Source organism: Haliotis cracherodii, unplaced genomic scaffold (genome assembly GCF_022045235.1).
Source record: "Haliotis cracherodii isolate W230 unplaced genomic scaffold, xgHalCrac1.p SCAF_1, whole genome shotgun sequence".
Lineage (NCBI taxonomy): Eukaryota > Metazoa > Mollusca > Gastropoda > Lepetellida > Haliotidae > Haliotis > Haliotis cracherodii.
The window spans coordinates 16,800,899-16,824,851 of NW_027266264.1; the positions used below are offsets into that span (position 1 = coordinate 16,800,899).

The 23,953-nt window shown below is 41.2% G+C and overlaps 1 protein-coding gene across 1 annotated transcript; it reads left to right on the plus strand.

Annotated features, from left to right (window-relative positions):
- The first annotated feature begins 13,130 nt into the window (after positions 1-13,130).
- LOC139473637 (peptidyl-prolyl cis-trans isomerase B-like) lies at positions 13,131-22,616 on the plus strand. The gene is made up of 5 exons (XM_071256318.1): positions 13,131-13,357; positions 13,715-13,831; positions 15,860-15,962; positions 17,182-17,366; positions 21,552-22,616. Exons 1-5 carry the CDS (start codon positions 13,268-13,270, stop codon positions 21,684-21,686), a joined length of 630 nt encoding a protein of 209 aa, XP_071112419.1. The 5' UTR covers positions 13,131-13,267; the 3' UTR covers positions 21,687-22,616.
- The last annotated feature ends 1,337 nt before the right edge of the window (positions 22,617-23,953 follow it).

Sequence of the window (23,953 nt, forward strand, 5' to 3'; positions counted from 1 at the left end):
CGTGTGTGTCTTTGACTTCTGTCTGTCTCTATGTGTGTGTCTTTTTCTTCTGTCTGCCTCTATGTGTGTGGCTTTGGCTTCTTCTGTCTGCCTCTATGTGTTTGCCTTTGTCTTCTGTCTGTCTCTATGTGTGTGTCTGTGACTTCTGTCTGTCTCTATGTATGTGGCTTTGTCTTCTGCCTGCCTCTATGTGTGTGCATTTTCCTTCTGTCTGTTTCTGTGTCTCTGTGTGCCAGTCTTGCATTTGTGTCTTTCTTTCATCCCGTCCCTCTCTCTCTCACCTCTGTCTTGCCTGTGTGTCCTGACTATATTGTGTCCGTTTGTCTCTGTGTGTCGTGTATCTTTGTCTTGTGTCTTTCTCTGTGGTTGGGTGCCTCTGCCTTGTGCCTTTGTGTGAGATAGTGTCTAATGTCTTGTGTCTGTCTCGTTGAGCCTTTGTCGTCTACTGGTTTATTTCTGTGGCTCAATGTGCCTTTGTCTTGTGTGGGTGTGTGTCTTTGTTTGTCATGAGTCTGTCTGTCTATTTTGAATGTGTGTACCTTTGTCTTGTGTCTGTTTCTGGGGATGCCTTTGTCCCGAATCTCGAGACATCACTTGGTTTACTAAAATGAGGGAGGATACGTATAGTACAGCTGTTGGATGCTGTCGATAGGATGCAGGTGATAGATTTCGCCATCTTGTGCTTCTAATTAGATGTTATTATTGCCGTCTGTTATTCATTGTTCCTGTGTGTCTTTGTCTTCTTTGTCGAAATGTTTACGTTGCTTTAGTGGTGATGGTGGGAGAGAGCAAGGTGTGTACAGCTGTGATGGAATTCAGTCATTGTGGTGACTGGCTTTACCTGGATCTGGTTTCCAGTACCCCATGGACATTATGTCCCTTTTACTCACAACATAGAAAGGAGCTAAAACAAAGGTAAGACCACTCAGTTGATTGTCAGTTAAAACGTTTTAGTAATACTGTCAAACTGTCCTATTATATGCATGGGAAGTCTGGCTTCTGAGAAATCTTCACATTTAGAGATGATGCACTTCAGTTGTGTATAGCTTAAACAATTTGCAATACAAACCAGATTAATATATGTGTGGCGAGCTCGGCAGATAATCTCTTGGAATTACCATTAACACGAGAGTAGTTTATTTCCATGTCTAACTGCTGAAACTGTTATGATGTAGTCAACATGATGCCATATACAATGTGTAGTTAGATAACCATCACGTTATCCGCACATTTGCTCTTGTTATGTGTCGACCTCCTAATTGAAACAAAAAGTTAACCGAAATATACGTAAAAGAATTCAGTGTGAACCAACAAACAACAAAACAAATACAATTACCAATTGTATTATACAATTTACACAACAATACAAAGCACTGCAAAGCAATCATAATCGCAGTACACAATAGAATGGTAGTATAAAATACAATAGTAGTGGTGATAGCAAAACGTCAGCGATAATAATATTCACCTAGCAGCAACAGTGGTCAAGCTTCCAAGAAAGGCCTAGGCTGGATATCCAGGGTGAAAACATCTTCACTCAACCGCTGGTCTTGATGTAATGTGAGATGATAGAGATGTACCCTTTTCCCCTTATATAGTTTAAATCCCTTCTAGAAGGTCCCATGCCATGCTGGGTTTGTCTAGCTGGGATAGTCTAGAATTGCCAAACAAGTTAACAGTAATCATCAAGAATGAATATTTTCAAAAGATGAAACTTAGTTCTTCAGCTTTTATGATTTCAAAATCAGTATCAGTAATCAGCTGGACAGCGGAGAAGCACCAGAACCATTCACCAACATCGTGCGATTCTGTGAGCGTACGTGATGTCCTCCCAGCAGTTTAGTGATGTGACTGACATTGTCTCGGGTATGTAGTAGTGAGTGTAGCATAGACTCGCCCACCAATCCCAGGACAGTAAGATGGAGAACCCACAGTACCAGCACCAGCACCAGCACCACCTGCACACGTCTCACCATGAGCGTCATCGTCAACTTCCGGCTGGCCGCTACTGTGATCCACCATATACCCCTTTCTCACGCGGCGGCCATTAAACACAGGTCATAAAGCGAGGCTCGGTGTACATGAAATGATAGTGTGCACTTCCGGTTTCCGCTATAGTTGGTTCAGCATACATCTAACTGCATGACTGCAGTACAAAAACAAATCCAGAGGTTTTGATGCAAGGGATGTCAGGAGGTCTGTGATTAGTCGATTGACTGCTGGGTTTCTCACAATAGTTTGTATTCATACATCAATAACTGCTTTGTTTAAGGTTTTTCTCGTGCTGAGATGTACATTTCACTGCATGGAATATTCCAATCCCCAATATATTCATCCATGAATCTGGTTGAAAGGTCACTCCGTTTATAGCTTAAACGCTTTAGAAATAAGTTTTCCAGCAGGCGTCTCAATTACACACGATTTATTTTAGACCTTGATGGGTATTTAGCACAAAATATGAAATATGTCTTGCCACGCGTTATGCTGTGGTGTATTTCTCACGTTCCGTTCCTGTTCCTGTTCCTGTTCCTGATTAAGTGTGCATGCTGTAGGTTTCTCCACAAAGAACGTCGGGTAACAAGTCCATTCAAACATCCAATGGGAACTATAGTGTCACAATTGTTATCAGTCTCCGAGTAAATGTCAGCAAAAAACTCAGTTCATCTTTGCTACGAGATTAAGAGATGATGGTTCCTCCCTCACGACAGTGCTTATGTATGAAGGGTGAACATACACAGACAGAAGTGACAACAGATGTGTCCCTTCTCTCGCCGATCACGCATCTATCACCGCGATTTAACTGGGGCATAAATTCATCCAAGTTTCAATACTTTCAACAGCCGACAGCTGTGTAATGATTCAATACTGTACATTATCATTGATGTTGAAGGAAACATGTGTGCTACTGCGGCTTGTCACTGGCTTGGTACAAGAGGTGTGCACAGCAGGGACGGGCATAAACTACTGCGCGGTCAACAACGTTAAACCTAACATTGCAGGTTATATATCTGATGTTTTGATATTGTGACTGACGATGGGCGTGTACACTGGTAAAGCAGCTCACGCAAAACATGGCGTAGTGGTACATCAGTGTAACGTACTTAAAAGGGAAAAGTTCACGTTTTGCATATGATTGGGAGATTGTGCACACACACACACACACACACACGCACGCACGCACGCACGCACGCACGCACGCACGCACACACACACACACACATACACACACATATGCGACGACGTTCATACAGTTTGGCCCTCACTCTGTGAAGGTTCATACTCCAATGAACACACACAAAGTGAAAGTCAATTCTTATAATTTTTAATATAACTACTTTTTACCCAAAAGGATGTGAGGACATAGATCTATACTCAGTTATGTAAAGTACGTGTGACTTCATGGGTGTACACTGACAGCCATGCAACAACCAGCTGTATCGCGGAATAAAATAGTCCCTCAAAACGAGAGGTGACGAGCGCATGTATGCTCAACATGCTCCACAGGAACAACTTTTGTAGTTTTTTTTACAACAAATGTATTCAAATAATGTCATCATTATATGAGAAGGGACTGTTATGAACGACCTCAGTAAGTCAGTCACAATGACAACGCGTCGTAATACATTTACATCAAGTACAAGACGTCAAAATGGCCGACACGATAAACGTGATGCGAGAGATTTCCGAAGTTGTTAATGAACCTGTGGCTATTACAAGTGATAGTCATCACTGATCAAATGGCCGATCATTGAAAGGTGATTGTAAAAATAGATAATAAGGTAAATTCATAGATTGCTGTAGACTGACACGGACCGAGTCGATACTACAATAGTTTGGATGGGCTTTCATTCGTTTTGTTTTTAGGATGGCTTGTAGCGAGGATATCCCTGAACGGGCATGCAATCAAACTCTGACTTTTCTCAATATAAGCTAAAACGGTAAGTTCAAGATTAAAAGGTCTAAGTAGTGATGAACAGCGCTTCTGTATTTATTCGAACTGAGGAAATCCCAGGATTTTCCCCAGGAATGTGGAAGTAGTCAGTCAGTGTTTACGTCATTTCAAGAATACAGTCTCGTGAAAATCGTATGGACGTCAAAATGTATATCGTATAAACTTCAAATTTATAATTCATATATATATCCGTATCATCAGGGAAAATTCAGTTCAATGTGAAAGTTTCTTTTTTCTGAACTTGTGGAAAGTGATATTTTCATTGCAGTGAACATAACACTTGATATTTCACTACAATGAACATAGCACTTTGACGGAACCATTGTCATACAAGAGTTATCTCCCTTTATGGCAAGTTTCTAGCCCGGACACTTAAGAATGGGGAGTACCGCCGTACTAATCCGCCAGGGGCGTGCGTGTACTAGTGGTCATACTCCGTGACGGTTCCGCCATTAGAATGCGCTGCGAATCATTTAGCGCGAATTTCGAACACCCGATTGCTTTAAAATTGTAGTTTAGCGGGGCTTTTTATGAATATGATCAGCAGTGTTTTGACACGTAGTTCTCAACAAAATTCGGTACGACTTCCGCCCGTATCCGCCAACATTTTTGTCAAAAATAATTAAAATTACTGAGCGTCAATGCATTGGACATATTACTTTAGGATGGGGGTTTCGGGCGAAGGATTTTCCCATAATGCTTGCAAGTCGGCAGTAAAACACAGAAGGTTTATACAACTTTGAAACCTGTTGTATTCACAAAATATAGACGTTTTTCAAATTATAGTGTTATATTTTACTCTTCCTTTTCGTCATGATATGCGCACCAAAATTCTGAATGACTTATGATAGGTGTACAGTGCAGTGCGTACTGACATTTCTGTGTCCATGAAATGATTATTGAAACTTGGCGACTCTATGTCACATTAACAATTACCATATATTTGTCCAGGTATTTTATAAAACAGGAAATGTGTAATAATTTGTCTTCTGGCTATATAGGCATGAGATTATCAAACACAGTTTAATCATACAGGTTTCATTGCTTATTCATGATGCATGTCATTTATGAGATATATTAGTCATAGTGATATTTTCCTATAATATTATGCCCTTATGCAAATCTGAAATAGTAGTTGCACAACTTAAAATGTATTTAAACCCGTGAAGATTCCGGGGTAGAATAGGTCTTCAGCAACCCATACTTGCCGTAAAAGGCGACTATGCTTGTCGTAAAAGGCGACTAACGGGATCGGGTGGTCAGGCTCGCTGACTTGGTTGATACATGACATCGATCCCAATTGCGTGGGTCGGTGCTCATGATGTCAATCACTGGATTGTCTGGTCCAGACTCGATTATTTTACAGACCGCCGTCATATAGCTGGAATATTGCTGAGTGAGGCGTTAAACAACAAACAAACAAACAAACAAAAATGTATTTAATTTTCATTTCAGACTTGAATCTTATGACAGAAATGATGATTTTGTTGGGCCATCTGTCTCCATCCCACGTCCAGAAAATACATCCTGGCCAGTGTTTACCCTCGTAGGTAATAATTTAAGAATTGACCTTCACTTTGTGTGAGTTCATTGGAGTATGAATTTAACCTTCATAGAGTGAGGGCCAAACTGTATGAACGTCGGAGTGAAAGTCAATTCTTATAATTTTTTATCACAATTTCTTACCTCAAAGGATGTAGGCCAAGATCTAAACACAATTTTATTATTTAGTACGTGTGACTTCATGTTTACACTGACAGCCAAACAACAACCAGCTATATCGCGGAATAAAATAGTTCCCCAAAAAGAGAGGTGACATGAGCGTATGGATGCAGAACTTGCTCTTCAGAAACATCTTACGCAACACATGTGTTCATATAATATCCCCCATTAGATGAGAAAGGTCTGTAATGAACTACCTCAGTAAGTCAGTCACAATGACAGCTCGTCGTAATACATTTACATCAAGTACAAGACGTCAAAATGGCCGACAGGATAAACGTGACGGGAGGATTTCCGAAGTTGTTAATGAACCTGTCGCGGTTACATGTGATCAGCTGACCAATTATTGAAAGGTGATTAAAGATGCGTCAAACAGACACCAATGTAAGTTCGTAGAATGCTGGAGACAATCACTGTCAGCCTAGACACAGATCGAGTCGATACTGACGATAGATTGGATGTGCATTTTTTCGTTTGTTCATTAGGATGGGCCGTAGCTAGGAAATTCGTGAACAATCATGCAGTCAAGCTCTCTTAGTTACTCAATGCATACTGCAATGCTGAGACCAAGATTAAAGGTTCTAAATGATCAGAAATAATGTTTTTGTATGTTTTCGTGCTAGGAATGTGGAAGTAGTCCGTCAATGTTTACGTCATTTCAAGAACACGGTATCGTGAAAAACGTATGAACGTCAAATTGTGTCGTTCATACACTTATGAACGTCAATTTCGCGGTCATGTGACCGACCTCTCGTCCAATGGAAAAGTCGCATATCGTGTAAACGTCAAATTAAAAAATTATTTAAGAATTGACCTTCACTTTGTGTGAGTTCATTGGATTATGAACCTTCATAGAGTGAGGGCCAAACTGTATGAACGTCGGAGCTCAGCAATATTCCATCCATAAGACGGCGGCCTGTGAATATTCGAGTCTGGACCAGACAATACAGTGATTGAATCGTGGGCATCGATCTACACAACTGATACGATGACATACGAGGTCATTTATAAATATACAGCCTGATTATTCTTGGTCGGACATAATCCGTGTCATGTAAAAGGTGTCGACTGAAAATCGAAGTATTGATTCTTATTATTGATTATATAGAGAGTCCCTAGTAACGGTGCTATGACTTAATACAGGGGTATAGGAGATTAGATAGAGATATTAATATGCATTGTCCAAGGCCTAATTTAATATTGAATACGCATTGTCGTTGTCTTATACCCCGTTCACATGCACAACATTTACTAACGTAAGTAATTTTACACATGTGTAACTATGCATACGTGTGTATATGTAAATGTACTGTGCGTTCACGTGAAAAGCGGGGCGGTCGGGTAGCCTAGTGGTTAAAGCGTTCGCATGTCACGCCGAAGACCTGGGTTCGATTCCCGACATGGGTACAATGTGTGAAGCCCATTTCTGGTGTCCCCCGCCGTGATATTGCTGGAATATTGCTAAAAGCGGCGTAAAACCATACTCACTCACTCACTCACATGAAAAGCATCTTAGGTGTGTAAATAAAGTATGTAAATTGTGTGAGGCACACATATTCGTCAGTCTGTTCACGACTTTCAACACAGGTCGTTTTCCAATCAAAGTTGAACGAGAAGAGAGTTACTTCACCGAAAATTTTCGCGTGAAGCAACATGTGTTTGATTTCATTTGTACGCAAAGTTTTGACTCCTTGAAACCAAAGGAAAACACTGTCCGCACAACTTTGTATATACACATAAATGTTAGCAACTGTTGACAATTTGTTTGGTGTTTGCAAAAGAACAAATATTAATTAGATCATCCCCTTTCGTTGACATAAACGTTCACATTGCAGCATATACACACAGTGCAAATTTACATTTACATTTGCACCTACTCCAGACATTATGCAAATTTGCTCCTGGTGTAAATATACACACATGAGTAAACGCGTTCACATGACAAGTATACTCACGTATGTATTTCTACACACGTATGCACATATACACACATATGTATAGCGGCGCATGTGAACGGGGTATTAGATTCGGCTATGTGACATGTTATATATACAGCTTTTTAGCAGATTACATTTAAAACTGTAAATACACTTTTCATATTCCATACGTAATATCCCTTCATAAGTCAAGGTGTGAGCTTTGTCATTCATGGAGTCAGATGGCCATGGCATTTGCATGAGCGCTATCGACTGTGCCCTGTATATGTAGTAAATAATAATATTCCATCGACGCTCGGACTAAATGATTCCAGGAACTTGGGTTCAGGAGGAACAACTTAATTTTTACACACAGATTATACATTTTTGTTAGAAGGCTGAAAACAAGCCGAAAAACCTCATGTCCATACCCACGGTCACACACCCATCGGGGGCGGTCGGGTAGCCTAGAGGTTAAAGCGTTCGCTCGTCACGCCAAAGACCCGGGTTCGATTCCCGACATGGGTACAATGTTTGAAGCCCATTTCCTATGTCCCCCGCCGTGATATTGCTGGAATATTGCTAAAAGCGGCGTAAAACTCACTCACTCACTCACACATCCATCGCGCACGTGTCTGTTTCTTTCGTCTGTTTTGTGTATGTATATCATGCAAAAACCGAAGGGGATATTTTGTTTGGAGGCGAAACTAGAGGAAAATACACCAATGTCTGGCAATGAAATTAAGTGATTTATGTGGCAAAAAATTTCGGAAGATATCAAACTCCCAAACACACCATTGTGACAGTCATGAGGCACGTGACCTCGGACAGAACGTGCAAGGGGTGGTATGTCAGATATACCATTGTCACTCAGACTCGGGCGTGAGCAGACGCATATTGTTTTCTTGGAAACAAATGCTCAAAGACACTTTATTAAACACATGGAATAATTAGGGAGGCACCTGCATTGATCATGCGACGTTTGCAACGTGCTGAACGTGTTCGTGCTATAGGCATATTGCGGCTGATCACACGTCAGAATATTGTTGCCCAAACGCTGCATGTTTTTCAATCTTTCATCAGCAGATTGTGGGCCCGATGCCAACAAACATGATCGACGCCGCTCTAGACGCCTAAGGGCGACAACTCCAGCCCTGGACAGATTAGCCAGAACGATGGCATAAAGAAATCGGTTGCAAACTGCCACTCTGATAGAGGGCCGGTTGCAACAAGCAACTGTCGTAAGAGTACTTGCCAATACGGTTTGTACAGATGGAATTTGAGTGCACGACGTCCACGTGTCACCCCACAACTGACTGCACGCCATTTGAACCAGAGGCGTCAATGGTGTATGTGGCGCCAGCACTGGGAAAATCAACGTTGGGCTCATGTCATGTTTTCTGATGAACCGAGTTTCACAGTCGACTTCCATGACCGAAGGAATCGATTTTTGTTTTGTTTGTTTGTTGTTGTTTAACGCCGCATTCAGCAATATTCCAACTAAATGACGGCGGTCTGTAATAATCGAGTCTGGACCAGACAATCCAGTGATTGAGATCATAAGAATCGAGTTTGGAGACGCCCTTAAGAGCGTTAACAAACTGCGCTCCGTCTTGTCCATGGCAGAGTCACAGGTCAATACTACCGGTACAGCATCATTGCATCACTCGTGGTGACATTTGCACAACGACGTTGTGTTGGGCAACGTTTCATCTTTGAAGATGATAATGCTCATGGTGACAGGATTGTGACCCGATTCCTCGCACAGCAAAATACCAATGTCCTGCCATGGCCAGCACTCAGTCCTGACCTTTCCCCCATTGAACGTCTACGTGAAATCCACCCACCACTCTCAATGAACTCGGTGTTGTCTCACTGATGAGTGGAACAACAGGAGTCAAAAATGTTATTCTAAATGTATAATCTAACAAGACACGTTCAAGACACTTGTTTATCAAATAATATTTGAAGGAATGAGACAGACATATATGATATTATATAAATATGTTCATGAAGATAAAACAGACATGTTCAGGAAACGCCGAAACTTAGTCTATTTGAAAGATCTTTGATTGAGGTTCGGCGCCAGACCATGTATATTATTATATCAGCGCCCCTGGGATATTTAACGGCCGCTTCTCTTGCATGTAACGGTTAGAAAAGACTTGGAAAGATACAGGTCGATGCACTCGGCATATTCCGCTACGGAATACCGCGACAACAACCATCAAGCTCCTCACAGCGATAGCCCGTTCGCGGAGCTCTCTATACTATGTTACCGAGAGTGTAACGAAGGTGTCATGCAACCATGTGACGTCACGTGACCTGACATCAGGGATTTCCAAAGTGACGGTAAAGCACTCTGGAGCGACGTCCCCAGTCTTGCGGTGATGTGATGACCTAGCATGACACCACACACTCCGGCACAGTGATGACTTAGCATGACACCACATACTCCGGCACAGTGATGACTTCGCATTACACCACTCACTCCGGCACAGTGATGACTTAGCATTACACCACACACTCCGGCACAGTGATGACTTAGCATTACACCACACACTCCGGCACAGTGATGACTTAGCATTACACCACACCCTCCGGCACAGTGATGACTAAGCATTACACCACTCACTCCGGCACAGTGATGACCTAGCATTACAACACACACTCCGGCACAGTGATGACTTAGCATGACACCACTCACTCCGGCACAGTGATGACGTAGCATTACAACACTCACTCCGGCACAGTGATGACTTAGCATTACAACACACACTCTGGCACAGTGATGAGTTAGCATGGCACCACACACTCCGGCACAGTGATGACTTAGCATGACACCACTCACTCCGGCACAGTGATGACGTAGCATTACAACACTCACTCCGGCACAGTGATGACTTAGCATTACAACACACACTCCGGCACAGTGATGAGTTAGCATGGCACCACACACTCCGGCACAGTGATGACTTAGCATTACACCACTCACTCCGGCACAGTGATGACTTAGCATTACGCTACACACTCCGGCACAGTGATGACTTAGCATTACACCACTCACTCCGGCACAGTGATGACTTAGCATTACGCCACACACTCCGGAACAGTGATGACTTAGCATAACACCACTCACTCCGGCACAGTGATGACTTAGCATTACACCACACACTCCGACACAGTGATGACGTAGCATTACACCACTCACTCCGGCACAGTGATGACTTAGCATTACGCCACACACTCCGGCACAGTGATGACTTAGCATTAAACCACTCACTCCGGCACAGTGATGACTTAGCATTACACCACTCACTCCGGCACAGTGATGACCTAGCATTACACCACACACTCCGGCACAGTGATGACTTAGCATTACACCACTCACTCCAGCACAGTGATGACTTAGCATTACACCACTCACTCCGGCACAGTGATGACTTAGCATGACACCACACACTCCGGCACAGTGATGACTTAGCATGACACCACTCACTCCGGCACAGTGATGACTTAGCATTACACCACACACTCCGGCACAGTGATGACTTAGCATTACGCCACACACTCCGGCACAGTGATGACTTAGCATACAAATATGCTACTACAAGTGCGCCAGTGAGGTGCATGACAATATATCTTTATACAGCAAAATATCACGGCACATTCCACATTCACATCACTTCCGCTGACAGCCAAAGTTCAAAATTTGATGTTCCGAACGTTTATCGATGAGTGTTTATATTTGGTATCCAAAGGATGACGCCGTCATATAGCTGGAATATTGCTAAGTGTGGTGTTAAACAACAAACAAACAAAAACAAACAAAACAAACAAATCAAAAGGATGACAGCATGCGCAACCCTGGATATACCCATACAGCAACAAGATGGCATGTCACTGACTATAGCTTCTATCACCAACGTCTGCTTTCTGTTTCTCATTAAATATAAACTGAGGGGGACAAGACAGTACGCCAAGTTGGTTTTTTATGTAATTGAAAATTAAAAGAACTGTTGTAAACTTTAATTATGTCTATTTAACCGTCGTACATTCCTGCAACAGTTTGTAAAAGGTAATCTGTGGCTGGGTAATTATGTGTTAATAATTTGGTTCAATGAAGACTGGGATAATGAATAAAATGGCAATCACAAAACCCCTACCATGTTTGAAATATTGTAAATTTGAGCCGGAAAAAAGCAAATTTACTGATTTTCAAAGCTAAAATGTCTAAGCAGTTGTCTATTATGCGATTTTTTAAACTTTTAAAATATTTAAATCAGACTATATTTTATAAAATAAAGCCATGTTCAAGTACTCTTCGAGTGCTGACTAAGCGATTGTACAGTTACTTTGTAGTATATTATATCGCTAACTTAAGATATTTTCAATTGAAAATCGACAGGCAGAATATAGTGCCTATCTATCCGTCCATCCATCCATCCATCCATCCATCTATCTATCTATACGACGGAGATTTCATTCCGAACACACATACAACATAACGCTTCTGACTCTTGTGACCCCTATTGATTTTCATCTCTCACCGTCGCCATCCTCACCAACACCTGCTGTAACATCTTTTACGCATGTACGAGTAATGTACATACTACACACACACACATATATGTACGTGTTCCTTTATAACTATTTCAAGTACAATCATTATTGCTACTTTCTGTTTTAATACTTCACCCATCTTAGCTGTAACCCCAAAAAAGTATATGTTAGTATATGTTTTTAACGGAATCGATTAAGCTAGTTTATAAGGAGGAACTAGTTGCAATTCAAGCAGTTGTTTTAATTAATTGATCCCTACTTTGTCTGTCTCGGTTTCTATATTTTTTAACAGCATATGTCGTTTATTGTGTACGCACAACTTGCCATGGTTACACAGGGACAATGTTTCAGCTTTACCATAGACGGTTTCACATAAGCACTAATTACAACATATCATAGCATATATATATCAGTCTTTGCTTTTACAGAGTAAAGCTAAGGTCGCTTTGTGAAACGAAATCTGCTATGTAGACTGGAAATACCAGACCGCGGAGCATATATACTGAACAAAAACGTTAGGGAACATGAATATATTTTAAATATTATTTTGTTGTGAAGACTTTCATGAAAATAACCCCCAAAATAGTCATAATTCCTAACCCCTTTGTTCAGTAAATATACACCACTTCTTAAACTTCAGTTAATAGTTGGTGGAATAAGTTGTCTATTTTGTTTTTTCTTCAAATTGATATGTGTGTCATTTAGATCCGACTATCATCTGAATTGGGTAGGGGAGAATAAATTCTACCGATCACTGTTTGGCAAGACTCCAACACACCTTCCCTCTATATAAAGTTTATGACCAGCTGATTTCCAGTCAGTTCGTGCCACCCCAACATATGATATATGGTTGTATTGTCCATGTTGTTAGTGAACACAACCGACACCCGTTTCTTGTCATGGCGTGCGGTATCTGTATAATATTCCGTCTTTTTTTGTCTGTGCCACGTCTCTTTACTTTCAGCCAATCAGATCATTCCACCTTGTCGCTGCTCGCTGAATGTGAGGAAGTCGCGTGGCGACTTGACCGGCAACCTCAACCATAGCACTAGAGTCGCTTATCCGCCGTCTCAGGGCGTTGAAAAGACTGGCAATCCAGAGAAAGTACCTCATAATGTTGGTGACTACGATTATATTAGTCGTGGCTTTGCCATTTTATGTATTTGCAGACGATACGCCGAAAGGACCGAAAGTGACTGATAAGGTTTGTTGATGGAGGAAGGAATTTTCTAATTGACCTATTTTTAGTATTTACGCCTCTAGAAACACGTTAAGGTTGCTTGTGTCGCCTGATCACCTTCTTATGTGCTATGGAAATATATGTACGTTCAAATGAATATATCACAGGAGAAGTCTGTAAACGTGCAACGTATATGATCGATATATTGTGTAAATAGTGCTCAGACTGAGTCGTCTCCCTTTCAGTGTTTTTCGATTTTTGGGGTGTTTTTTTTTTTAATTTTCTTTCTCAAATGAATATACATGTAATTCCGTGTACGTTTGTTACATAGGTTTCCTGTTTTTCTAAACATATACACATGCCATTTATTATTCTCTTCAGGTTTTCTTTGACATTACCATTGGTGGCGAGAAAGCAGGACGAATTGTTATTGGTCTTTTTGGAAAAACGGTTCCTAAAACAGTGAAGAATTTTAAATCCCTGGCAGAAGGGTTTGAGGTAAGAACTGACACATTTTGTCAACAGTTGATCAGGCTTTTGTAGCTGTGCTACTGTTTGGATGCCAGAAATAGGTCCCTTTGAATATCATGCTTGTGTAACATTGTGCGAGTCCTGAACGACGCTTGTACGTTAATAAAAATAGGTTCTTTAATTAAATCCTAAATACGGGCTGTCCGAATCCATTGCTCAAAGCAGCTTGTCTCAGGGAACTAAAGTACAACATCGGAGAAGATTTACATATAGTTTATTGAAATAACATTCTCATACAAAAACAAGCTATGATATAACAAACACTGCTCTGACTCAATAATATAGGAATGGTGGGTTGAAAAAGATCTATCTAACCTAGCACGTGTTAAATAGAATGATAGGTTAAGTATTTCCCCGACAGCTACTCGAGATGACAGCGAGTGTTACAAAATAATAATGTGACAATTTACATCCTACAACATTTCAATAACTTGTCTACAAGTGAGCCATGACTAAATATATTACCTTAAGCCACCAACAAACCCTAAGGGCGACATAATGTCCCCTCTAAAGTAACCTTCAAGCCACGCTAACCTGTCTTCTCAATGGCAACCTACCAAGTCATGAAGCATGATTTTTATGCAGAAACGACAGCTTGCATATCCAATCAGGGACTGGCTTTCTTTGCTCTTCAGCCTAGCCAATCAGTGTCTACGACTCTTGGCCAATGACACCCGATCCTGTCAGAATGCTAGTCGGAGATCGTTAGGTTTCCACTCACTTGCGAAGACAAAGCAACTGCTAAAAATCGTTACACTTGCAATAAGGCTGAGAATTGAGCAAAATGGGGAATGAATGATAAGGCTCTTCGACTTAGCTGATAACGTGTCGTATTGCCCTGATGACATGATTATGATGTATACTTGTCATTGGTTTGTCTGTTCCTGGCTCAGTTATGACTGAGTTATGTGCAAGCTGACATGAAATATCTTCCTGAGGCAAGTGAGTTAAAATAACTCTAAAAGTTTAGTTTCCAACCTTGCCGAATTAAGCTACAATTATGGAGTTATATTTTGGCTGGACTAACGAGTCTGTGCATAGTCCGGTCAAAATTGTGTGATGAAATCAACATCCGGTTCGTAAACAACATGGATTTCAACGTGCAAATTACTGTTGACTGCAGGATTTTTAAAAGATGTGTACCATCAACTGGGTGTCAACAGATGTTTTCCCAATCTTTTCATGCTCAAGTGATTTGATGTCCTTTCCGAGATAAGAACCTTCTTATTACAATATATCTTCATCATCCATCAGATGTCATTTTGTTTGAAGCAAATGCAAGTGATATGAGAGGTGGAATCTGATTGGTCAATATAAGGAGTCCAGAAATTCCAACCTATTTCGTCAAGGGTGGTAACTGGACTTTCAGAGTCTGTTACGTCCCTTGCCTCAGGAAGATGGACATGAAATGGCTTTGTGCAATTCTAGTTTGTTTAAACATGTTAAAATATGACCCGAGCATGGGAGAAATGGACATTGCTATTGCCAATATGGCCTGTTTTCCGAACACAATGTCAGTCAAATATATTTTTTTATTATCGATGGCCGTCGCTTGATGTAAAAAGTGACTCTGCTTGTCATAAGAGGCGACTAACATGATCGGTTGGTCAGGCTCGCTGACTTGGTTGATGCATGTACTTGATCCCAATTGTGTTGATCCATGCTCATGATGTCAATCACTGGATTGTCTGGCCCAGACTTGATTATTTACAGAGTTGTAATCTTGCTGAGTGCGGCATTAAACAACAAACAAACTAATTATATTGTCCGTGATGTCTGCCTATGTCATGTGATCCTTTCAAGGCATGTGATGAATAATCTGTGATTATAGTCACTCAAAAAGTAGCCACTTGTCAACTTGTTGATACTGATTTCTAAACATAGAATTTGATTTTCAGCTATTCGGCCCTCAATTTTGGTTGCAGTGAAACCAGATATATTTCATCCAGCTACTGTGTGCGTTTTTCAATGCTGTATTGTAACTCTTAATTTCAGGATGGAGGAAAGACTCTGACCTACAAAGGCAGCAAGTTCCACCGAGTTATCAAGGACTTCATGATCCAAGGAGGGGACTTCACTCGTGGTGATGGAACAGGAGGTACACTTGTTGACCCTGTGGGGATTCAGTCCAAGAATCTGTCCCCTTGTGTTGACTGATTCATTTGTCACCTAGGTGACAATGCTTGTCTTGTCGTAAGAGGCGACTAATGGGATCAAGTGGTCAGGCTCGCTGACTTGGTTGATGCATGTCATTGTATCCCAATTGCGTAGATCGATGCTCATGATGTCAGTCACTGGATTGTCTGATCCAGATTTGATTATTTACAGACTGCTGTAAAAAAGCTGGAATATTGCTAAGTGCTGCGTTAAACAAGAAATAAGAAAACAAACAAACATTTGTCACCTAAATTATCAGAGGTCAATAGGTCCAGGGTATTTGTCATGATAGAATGGCAATATGACACTTGATTATCGGGAATGTTGCCTGCAGGATCTGCTGGTTGTTTTTTGGATTTGCTGTGGTATATTTGTTCTTGCACTGAGGGCAACATACATGGGCTGAAGGGCACCAAAGTTGCGTTGCTTTGGGTTTTCTCCCTAAATGAGCTCTCATGTTGACCCTTAAAGGTCCGGGGTAGAAAATGTCTCCAGCAACCCATGCTTGCCGTAAAAGGCAACAATGCTTGTTGTAAGAGGCAATAACAGGATCGGGAGGCCAGGCTCGCTGACTTGGTTGATGCATGTCATTGTATCCCAATTGCATGGATCGATGCTCATAATGTCAATTACTGGATTGTCTTGTCCAGACTCAATTATTTACAGACTGCTGTCATATAGCTGGAATATTACTAAGTGTGGCGTTTAACAACAAACAAACAAAATCATGCTTTGTTTGGTATGGCTGAAATGCTGTTTAAAATAGCAGAAAACCTCAACTACTTACAACAGTAATTATTGTGAATATTTCATGATGTATTATAAAAAGTTTGATATTTTAGCATTGGATTTAATGAAATAATGTCTTAAGACGTTTCTTCTTGTTTGAGAAGTCTCCCTTGCAAAACTAGAATGTTTAATAACAATGAAAAGTTGTTATTCTAACTCAGTTACTGTTGAATTGCTTAAGACATTTGTGATAGACTTGGGATGTCTATCCACTTCTGAGAATGCCCCGATATACCCCTGAATTGAAACGATAATCAGGGTTGATAAAGCTCTATAAAGTATGCACAACTTGAAGTGATAGATATGCAACTTGATTTTTCAAGTTAAATCAAGTTCCTTAGATTGAGCCCTGATAATGTCCCTTCTTCCAGGCAAGAGCATCTATGGGGATCGCTTCCCTGATGAGAACTTCAAGCTGAAGCACTATGGAGCCGGCTGGCTGTCCATGGCTAATGCTGGCAAGGACACCAATGGTTCCCAGTTTTTCATCACTGTGAAAAAGACAGATTGGCTTGATGGAAGACATGTTGTTTTTGGGAAAGTTGAGGAAGGAATGGTGAGTGTCCTCGGGATGTGCTGACTGTAGGTGTATGTTGTTGTGTGTGAGTGTAGGTGTATGTTGTTGTGTGTGAGTGTAGGTGTATGTTGTTGTGTGTGACTGTAGGTGTATGTTGTTGTGTGTGACTGTAGGTGTATGTTGTTGTGTGTGACTGTAGGTGTATGTTGTTGTGTGTGACTGTAGGCATTTGTTGTTGTGTGTGACTGTAGGTGTATGTTGTTGTGTGTGACTGTAGGTGTATGTTGTTGTTTGTGACTGTAGGTGTATGTTGTTGTGTGTGACTGTAGGTGTATGTTGTTGTGTGTGACTGTAGGTGTATGTTGTTGTGTGTGACTGTAGGTGTATGTTGTTGTGTGTGACTGTAGGTGTATGTTGTTGTGTGTGACTGTAGGTGTATGTTGTTGTGTGTGACTGTAGGTGTATGTTGTTGTGTGTGACTGTAGGTGTATGTTGTTGTGTGTGACTGTAGGTGTCTGTTGTGTGTGACTGTAGGTGTATGTTGTTGTGTGTGACTGTAGGTGTATGTTGTTGTGTGTGACTGTAGGTGTATGTTGTTGTGTGTGACTGTAGGTGTATGTTGTTGTGTGTGACTGTAGGTGTATGTTGTTGTAGGTGTATGTTGTTGTGTGTGACTGTAGGTGTATGTTGTTGTGTGTGACTGTAGGTGTATGTTGTTGTGTGTGACTGTAGGTGTATGTTGTTGCGTGTGACTGTAGGTGTATGTTGTTACGTGTGACTGTAGGTGTCTGTTGTTGTGTGTGACTGTAGGTGTATGTTGTTGTGTGTGACTGTAGGTGTATGTTGTTGTGTGTGACTGTAGGTGTATGTTGTTGTAGGTGTATGTTGTTGTGTGTGACTGTAGGTGTATGTTGTTGTGTGTGACTGTAGGTGTATGTAGTTGTGTGTGACTGTAGGTGTGTGTTGTTGTGTGTGACTATAGGTGTCTGTTGTGTGTGATTGTAGGTGTATGATGATGTATGATTGTAGGTGCATGTTGTGTGTGATTACAGGTGTATGATGTTGTGTGATTGTAGGTGCATGTTGTGTGTGATTACAGGTGTATGATGTTGAATGATTGTAGGTGCATGTTGTGTGATTACAGGTGTATGATGATGTATCATTGTAGGTGCATGTTGTGTGTGATTACAGGTGTATGATGTTGAATGATTGTAGGTGCATGTTGTGTGATTACAGGTGTATGATGTTGTGTGATTGTAGGTGCATGTTGTGTGATTACAGGTGTATGATGTTGAATGATTGTAGGTGCATGTTGTGTGTGATTACAGGTGTATGTTCCATATATTGTACAACAGTATTTCCAAACCTGTCCACCCTGGCTAGTTCCATACAGTGTACAACAGTGTATTGCCAAACCTGTCCACCCTGGCTAGTTCCATACATTGTACAACAGTGTATTGCCAATCCTGTCCACCCTGGCTAGTTCCATACATTAAACAACAGTGTATTGCCAAACCTGTCCACCCTGGCTAGTTCCATACGTTGTACAACAGTGTATTGCCAAACCTGTCCACTCTGGCTAGTTCCATACATTAAACAGTGTATTGCTAAACCTGTCCACCCTGGCTAGTTCCATACATTAAACAGTGTATTGCCAAACCTGTCCACCCTGGCTAGTTCCATACATTAAACAGTGTATTGCCAAACCTGTCCACCCTGGCTACTTCCATACATTAAACAACAGTGTATTGCCAAACCTGTCCACCCTGGCTACTTCCATACATTGTACAACAGTGTATTGCCAAACCTGTCTACCCTGGCTAGTTCCATACATTGTACAACATTGTATTGCCAAACCTGTCCACCCTGGCTAGTTCCATACATTGTACAACAGTGTATTGCCAATCCTGTCCACCCTGGCTAGTTCCATACATTAAACAACAGTGTATTGCCAAACCTGTCCACCCTGGCTAGTTCCATACATTAAACAACAGTGTATTGCCAAACCTGTCCACCCTGGCTAGTTCCATACAATGTACAACAGTGTATTTCCAAACCTGTCCACCCTGGCTAGTTCCATACATTGTACAACAGTGTATTGCATTACAGTCCATCGTGAAATGCAGCTAGTTGCAGGTGTATGTTGTTGTGTGTGACTGTAGGTGTCTGTTGTGTGTGACTGTAGGTGTATGTTGTTGTGTGTGACTGTAGGTGTATGTTGTTGTGTGTGACTGTAGGTGTATGTTGTTGTGTGTGACTGTAGGTGTATGTTGTTGTGTGTGACTGTAGGTGTATGTTGTTGTAGGTGTATGTTGTTGTGTGTGACTGTAGGTGTATGTTGTTGTGTGTGACTGTAGGTGTATGTTGTTGTGTGTGACTGTAGGTGTATGTTGTTGCGTGTGACTGTAGGTGTATGTTGTTACGTGTGACTGTAGGTGTCTGTTGTTGTGTGTGACTGTAGGTGTATGTTGTTGTGTGTGACTGTAGGTGTATGTTGTTGTGTGTGACTGTAGGTGTATGTTGTTGTAGGTGTATGTTGTTGTGTGTGACTGTAGGTGTATGTTGTTGTGTGTGACTGTAGGTGTATGTAGTTGTGTGTGACTGTAGGTGTGTGTTGTTGTGTGTGACTATAGGTGTCTGTTGTGTGTGATTGTAGGTGTATGATGATGTATGATTGTAGGTGCATGTTGTGTGTGATTACAGGTGTATGATGTTGTGTGATTGTAGGTGCATGTTGTGTGTGATTACAGGTGTATGATGTTGAATGATTGTAGGTGCATGTTGTGTGATTACAGGTGTATGATGATGTATCATTGTAGGTGCATGTTGTGTGTGATTACAGGTGTATGATGTTGAATGATTGTAGGTGCATGTTGTGTGATTACAGGTGTATGATGTTGTGTGATTGTAGGTGCATGTTGTGTGATTACAGGTGTATGATGTTGAATGATTGTAGGTGCATGTTGTGTGTGATTACAGGTGTATGTTCCATATATTGTACAACAGTATTTCCAAACCTGTCCACCCTGGCTAGTTCCATACAGTGTACAACAGTGTATTGCCAAACCTGTCCACCCTGGCTAGTTCCATACATTGTACAACAGTGTATTGCCAATCCTGTCCACCCTGGCTAGTTCCATACATTAAACAACAGTGTATTGCCAAACCTGTCCACCCTGGCTAGTTCCATACGTTGTACAACAGTGTATTGCCAAACCTGTCCACTCTGGCTAGTTCCATACATTAAACAGTGTATTGCTAAACCTGTCCACCCTGGCTAGTTCCATACATTAAACAGTGTATTGCCAAACCTGTCCACCCTGGCTAGTTCCATACATTAAACAGTGTATTGCCAAACCTGTCCACCCTGGCTACTTCCATACATTAAACAACAGTGTATTGCCAAACCTGTCCACCCTGGCTACTTCCATACATTGTACAACAGTGTATTGCCAAACCTGTCTACCCTGGCTAGTTCCATACATTGTACAACATTGTATTGCCAAACCTGTCCACCCTGGCTAGTTCCATACATTGTACAACAGTGTATTGCCAATCCTGTCCACCCTGGCTAGTTCCATACATTAAACAACAGTGTATTGCCAAACCTGTCCACCCTGGCTAGTTCCATACATTAAACAACAGTGTATTGCCAAACCTGTCCACCCTGGCTAGTTCCATACAATGTACAACAGTGTATTTCCAAACCTGTCCACCCTGGCTAGTTCCATACATTGTACAACAGTGTATTGCATTACAGTCCATCGTGAAATGCAGCTAGTTGCAGGTGTATGTGTTGTATCGTGTTAAATTTAATGGAATGCTCTTTTGATAGCAAGTAGATTGTTCAGTCTGGGCCCAACCCTGGAATCCTGTGAAAGATAATTGTTGCAGGATTATCCAACCTTTCAACTAGTTTCAAGCGCACATACTAGTTTGAACTTTGTACGAGTTGTGATTCATGTCAGAGTGAAGTGTTTGAGTATCAGCAAATAAATTTTGTCCATTTTCACGATTATCAAGGATGTTGCAAAAAAAACTTGCATTGTTAAAATGGGATGTTTCTGGGTTGAAAGTCTGTATTTCCTTGAAATGTCTGCAGCTGTCAACATGGCAAAACATGGATAGTTCTCCTTCACCGAAGCACTGTCAACCATGTCTATGATGGCATGCAAAAGAAATCACTATGTAGACTTGTACCAATTCCTATGTCTTCTGTTGCAGGATGTCGTACGTACAATTGAAAGAACTAAAACCAATCCCGGAGATAAGCCAGCCAAGGAAATTAAAATTGCCGACAGTGGCAGTATTCCAGTTGAAAAACCATACGCTGTGGATAAAAAACCTTCGGAGGAGTAAACAGCTGTTGATGTATTAATCTGGTTAGAGCTCTAACATGTCTAAGGTGTGAGGCAGTACTACTATTTGGGTTAACCCATTGTGGTGTTTGTAACAGCCTCATCTGTGAAGATGAGATATTCTAGGGATGACAACTTCTTTATTCTATTTTGTGATGTTTCGGTGTAGATCCTCATACCATTGTCAAGCAAGATGGACCTTGCTTTAGAAGGGTATAACTATAAGTATCTATACCGAAATGTTGCATCATTATCAAATAAAGTTGTCATCCATAAAATAACTGCCATTACTGTTACTTACCAACTTCTAATAATGCCAATCAAACCATCAGTGGTTTTGAATTCATACTTGGTCAGCTATATACACTTATGTGCCTAATGAAGTGATTGTTTTAAAGCCTCATACCTTGGATCCTTGTGAGAAAGGTGTGCGTATATTTGTGAACTTGAGAGAACTTCGGTTGTCCTTATTTTCAGTAATATTCCTTGTTACAGGTCCTGTACTTCATACATACTTTCAGCTAGCTATAAATTGTTAAGTACAGGAGTACAGCCATGGTTATGAATGAATTTACTGCCAGTTTACGAAGGTGTGACGTCAGTGTTGAGGTGTATGCAATCTATTCTATCACTACATTACTGCATTTATGGTAACATCAGTTTTGAAAGTATTCAGTTCTAAAACAGTTAAGTGTATTAAAATTTGAAAACAAGTTGAGCATGTTGAGTATCTGAGTTATGTTAGAATTTTGTATTCATTTTTATGTGTTCAGTGTTTGGATTTGTCTCAGGCATGCTGTACAAGGGGAATTTTATTTATTTATTTAAGTGTCAACCAATTTTACTTTGGACCGATGTAAACTGTATCTGGATATATCATGCGCTCAACTGGGAGATAATTTCTAATCTATGAATAAAAGTTTTGTAAGGATTCTATCGTGTGTGTTATGATTGGGATACTGTTTAAGAATTGGTCCCCAGCAACGTGTGCTGGTTGTTTGACTCGGTGGAACGGGTGGTAAGACTCGGTGACTTGGTTCAATGTGTGACATTGTGTACTAGAGAGGTGCTCATATCAACAATCACAGAATTATCTGGTCCAGACTTAATTATTTACAAGAAGCCATCATGTAGCTGCAACGTTATGTTATGAAGGTATGTAGTTATGCAGTACAGCATTGTTACAATAACAAGACACCTGATGATATGTTCAGAATAAGTCCGCAAAGCTCATGCTGGTTGTAAGAAGCTAAAATTAGGAAGGGGGCCCAGTCGTCTAAGGCGCCACTATTCACTGTGCAGAGTTGCGTCCCTTGGGCACGCCAGAAACCTATGATTGATTGTTGGTTAGAATCCTCGTTTGGCTCAATTATGTTTCTAGGTTTGTCAGCACCATATCCGTTCCAATGGGTTTCATCGAAGTGGTAAACATCCAAGACCTGCATCACTTTGGGCTTTCCTCACACATTAAGCTGACAAGCTGTGATATGACTGGAATACTGTTAAAAGTGGCGTTAAACCCAACTCACTCTCCCACCCACTCACTGATTGTGTGTCATCATCCCCAGTGTTGGGGTTTGTTGTTTGTGCTTTCAGTGATTGGTTTGCCTGGTCCAGACTGTTATTTACATACTTCTGTGATGTGGCTGGAGTCTTTCACTCACTCACTCACTCACCCTAAGGATTGGATGAGGGGATACTGGCAGCACATCAGTATAAGATGCCAGAACTCACTGTGACTAGCGTCACATTTGGCTTTCCTCCCACTTGAATAATAAGTGCATTTATAATACATGTATGCCCATTTTCATTCAAGTGAATGCTCATGGCGGTACAATATTATTACCCTGGTCAATGGATCAGTGTGCACTTGATTTTATTCTCAGCTCCCTGGGGAGTATATAATGCAAGCTGCCAGTGAGGAGCTAGAAGGTTAACAGTCACATTACCGTCTCATCCTACTAAACATGGTCATCCATCGAACAACTCTCCGTGACCAACGTTGCTCAACTTCACCTGATTTGCGACCTGTTCACTGTGCACGGGACCACCTACCACCACATGAAGCAAACATGCCAATATTTAGTGATGAAATTACCAATTGGAAGAATCTAGTGTTGGCACTCGGCATCAAGGGATTGTGATGCGCTCATCCTGATGGGACAGAAAGTGGCGTGTTATGGACTGATGCATCTTTTGTATCTTCACACGACCTTTAATTGTGGGGAATCCTATGATGATGTCAGATTTCGCCAGGGGGCACGGGTG

Bases quoted from the DNA above. Each gene is read 5' to 3' on its own strand.
- LOC139473637 (XM_071256318.1), top strand. From the start codon at position 13,268: ATGTTGGTGACTACGATTATATTAGTCGTGGCTTTGCCATTTTATGTA. The intron at 13,358-13,714 runs GTTTGTTGATGG...TATTCTCTTCAG, and splicing joins GACCGAAAGTGACTGATAAG to GTTTTCTTTGACATTACCAT. The intron at 17,367-21,551 runs GTGAGTGTCCTC...CTTCTGTTGCAG, and splicing joins GGAAAGTTGAGGAAGGAATG to GATGTCGTACGTACAATTGA.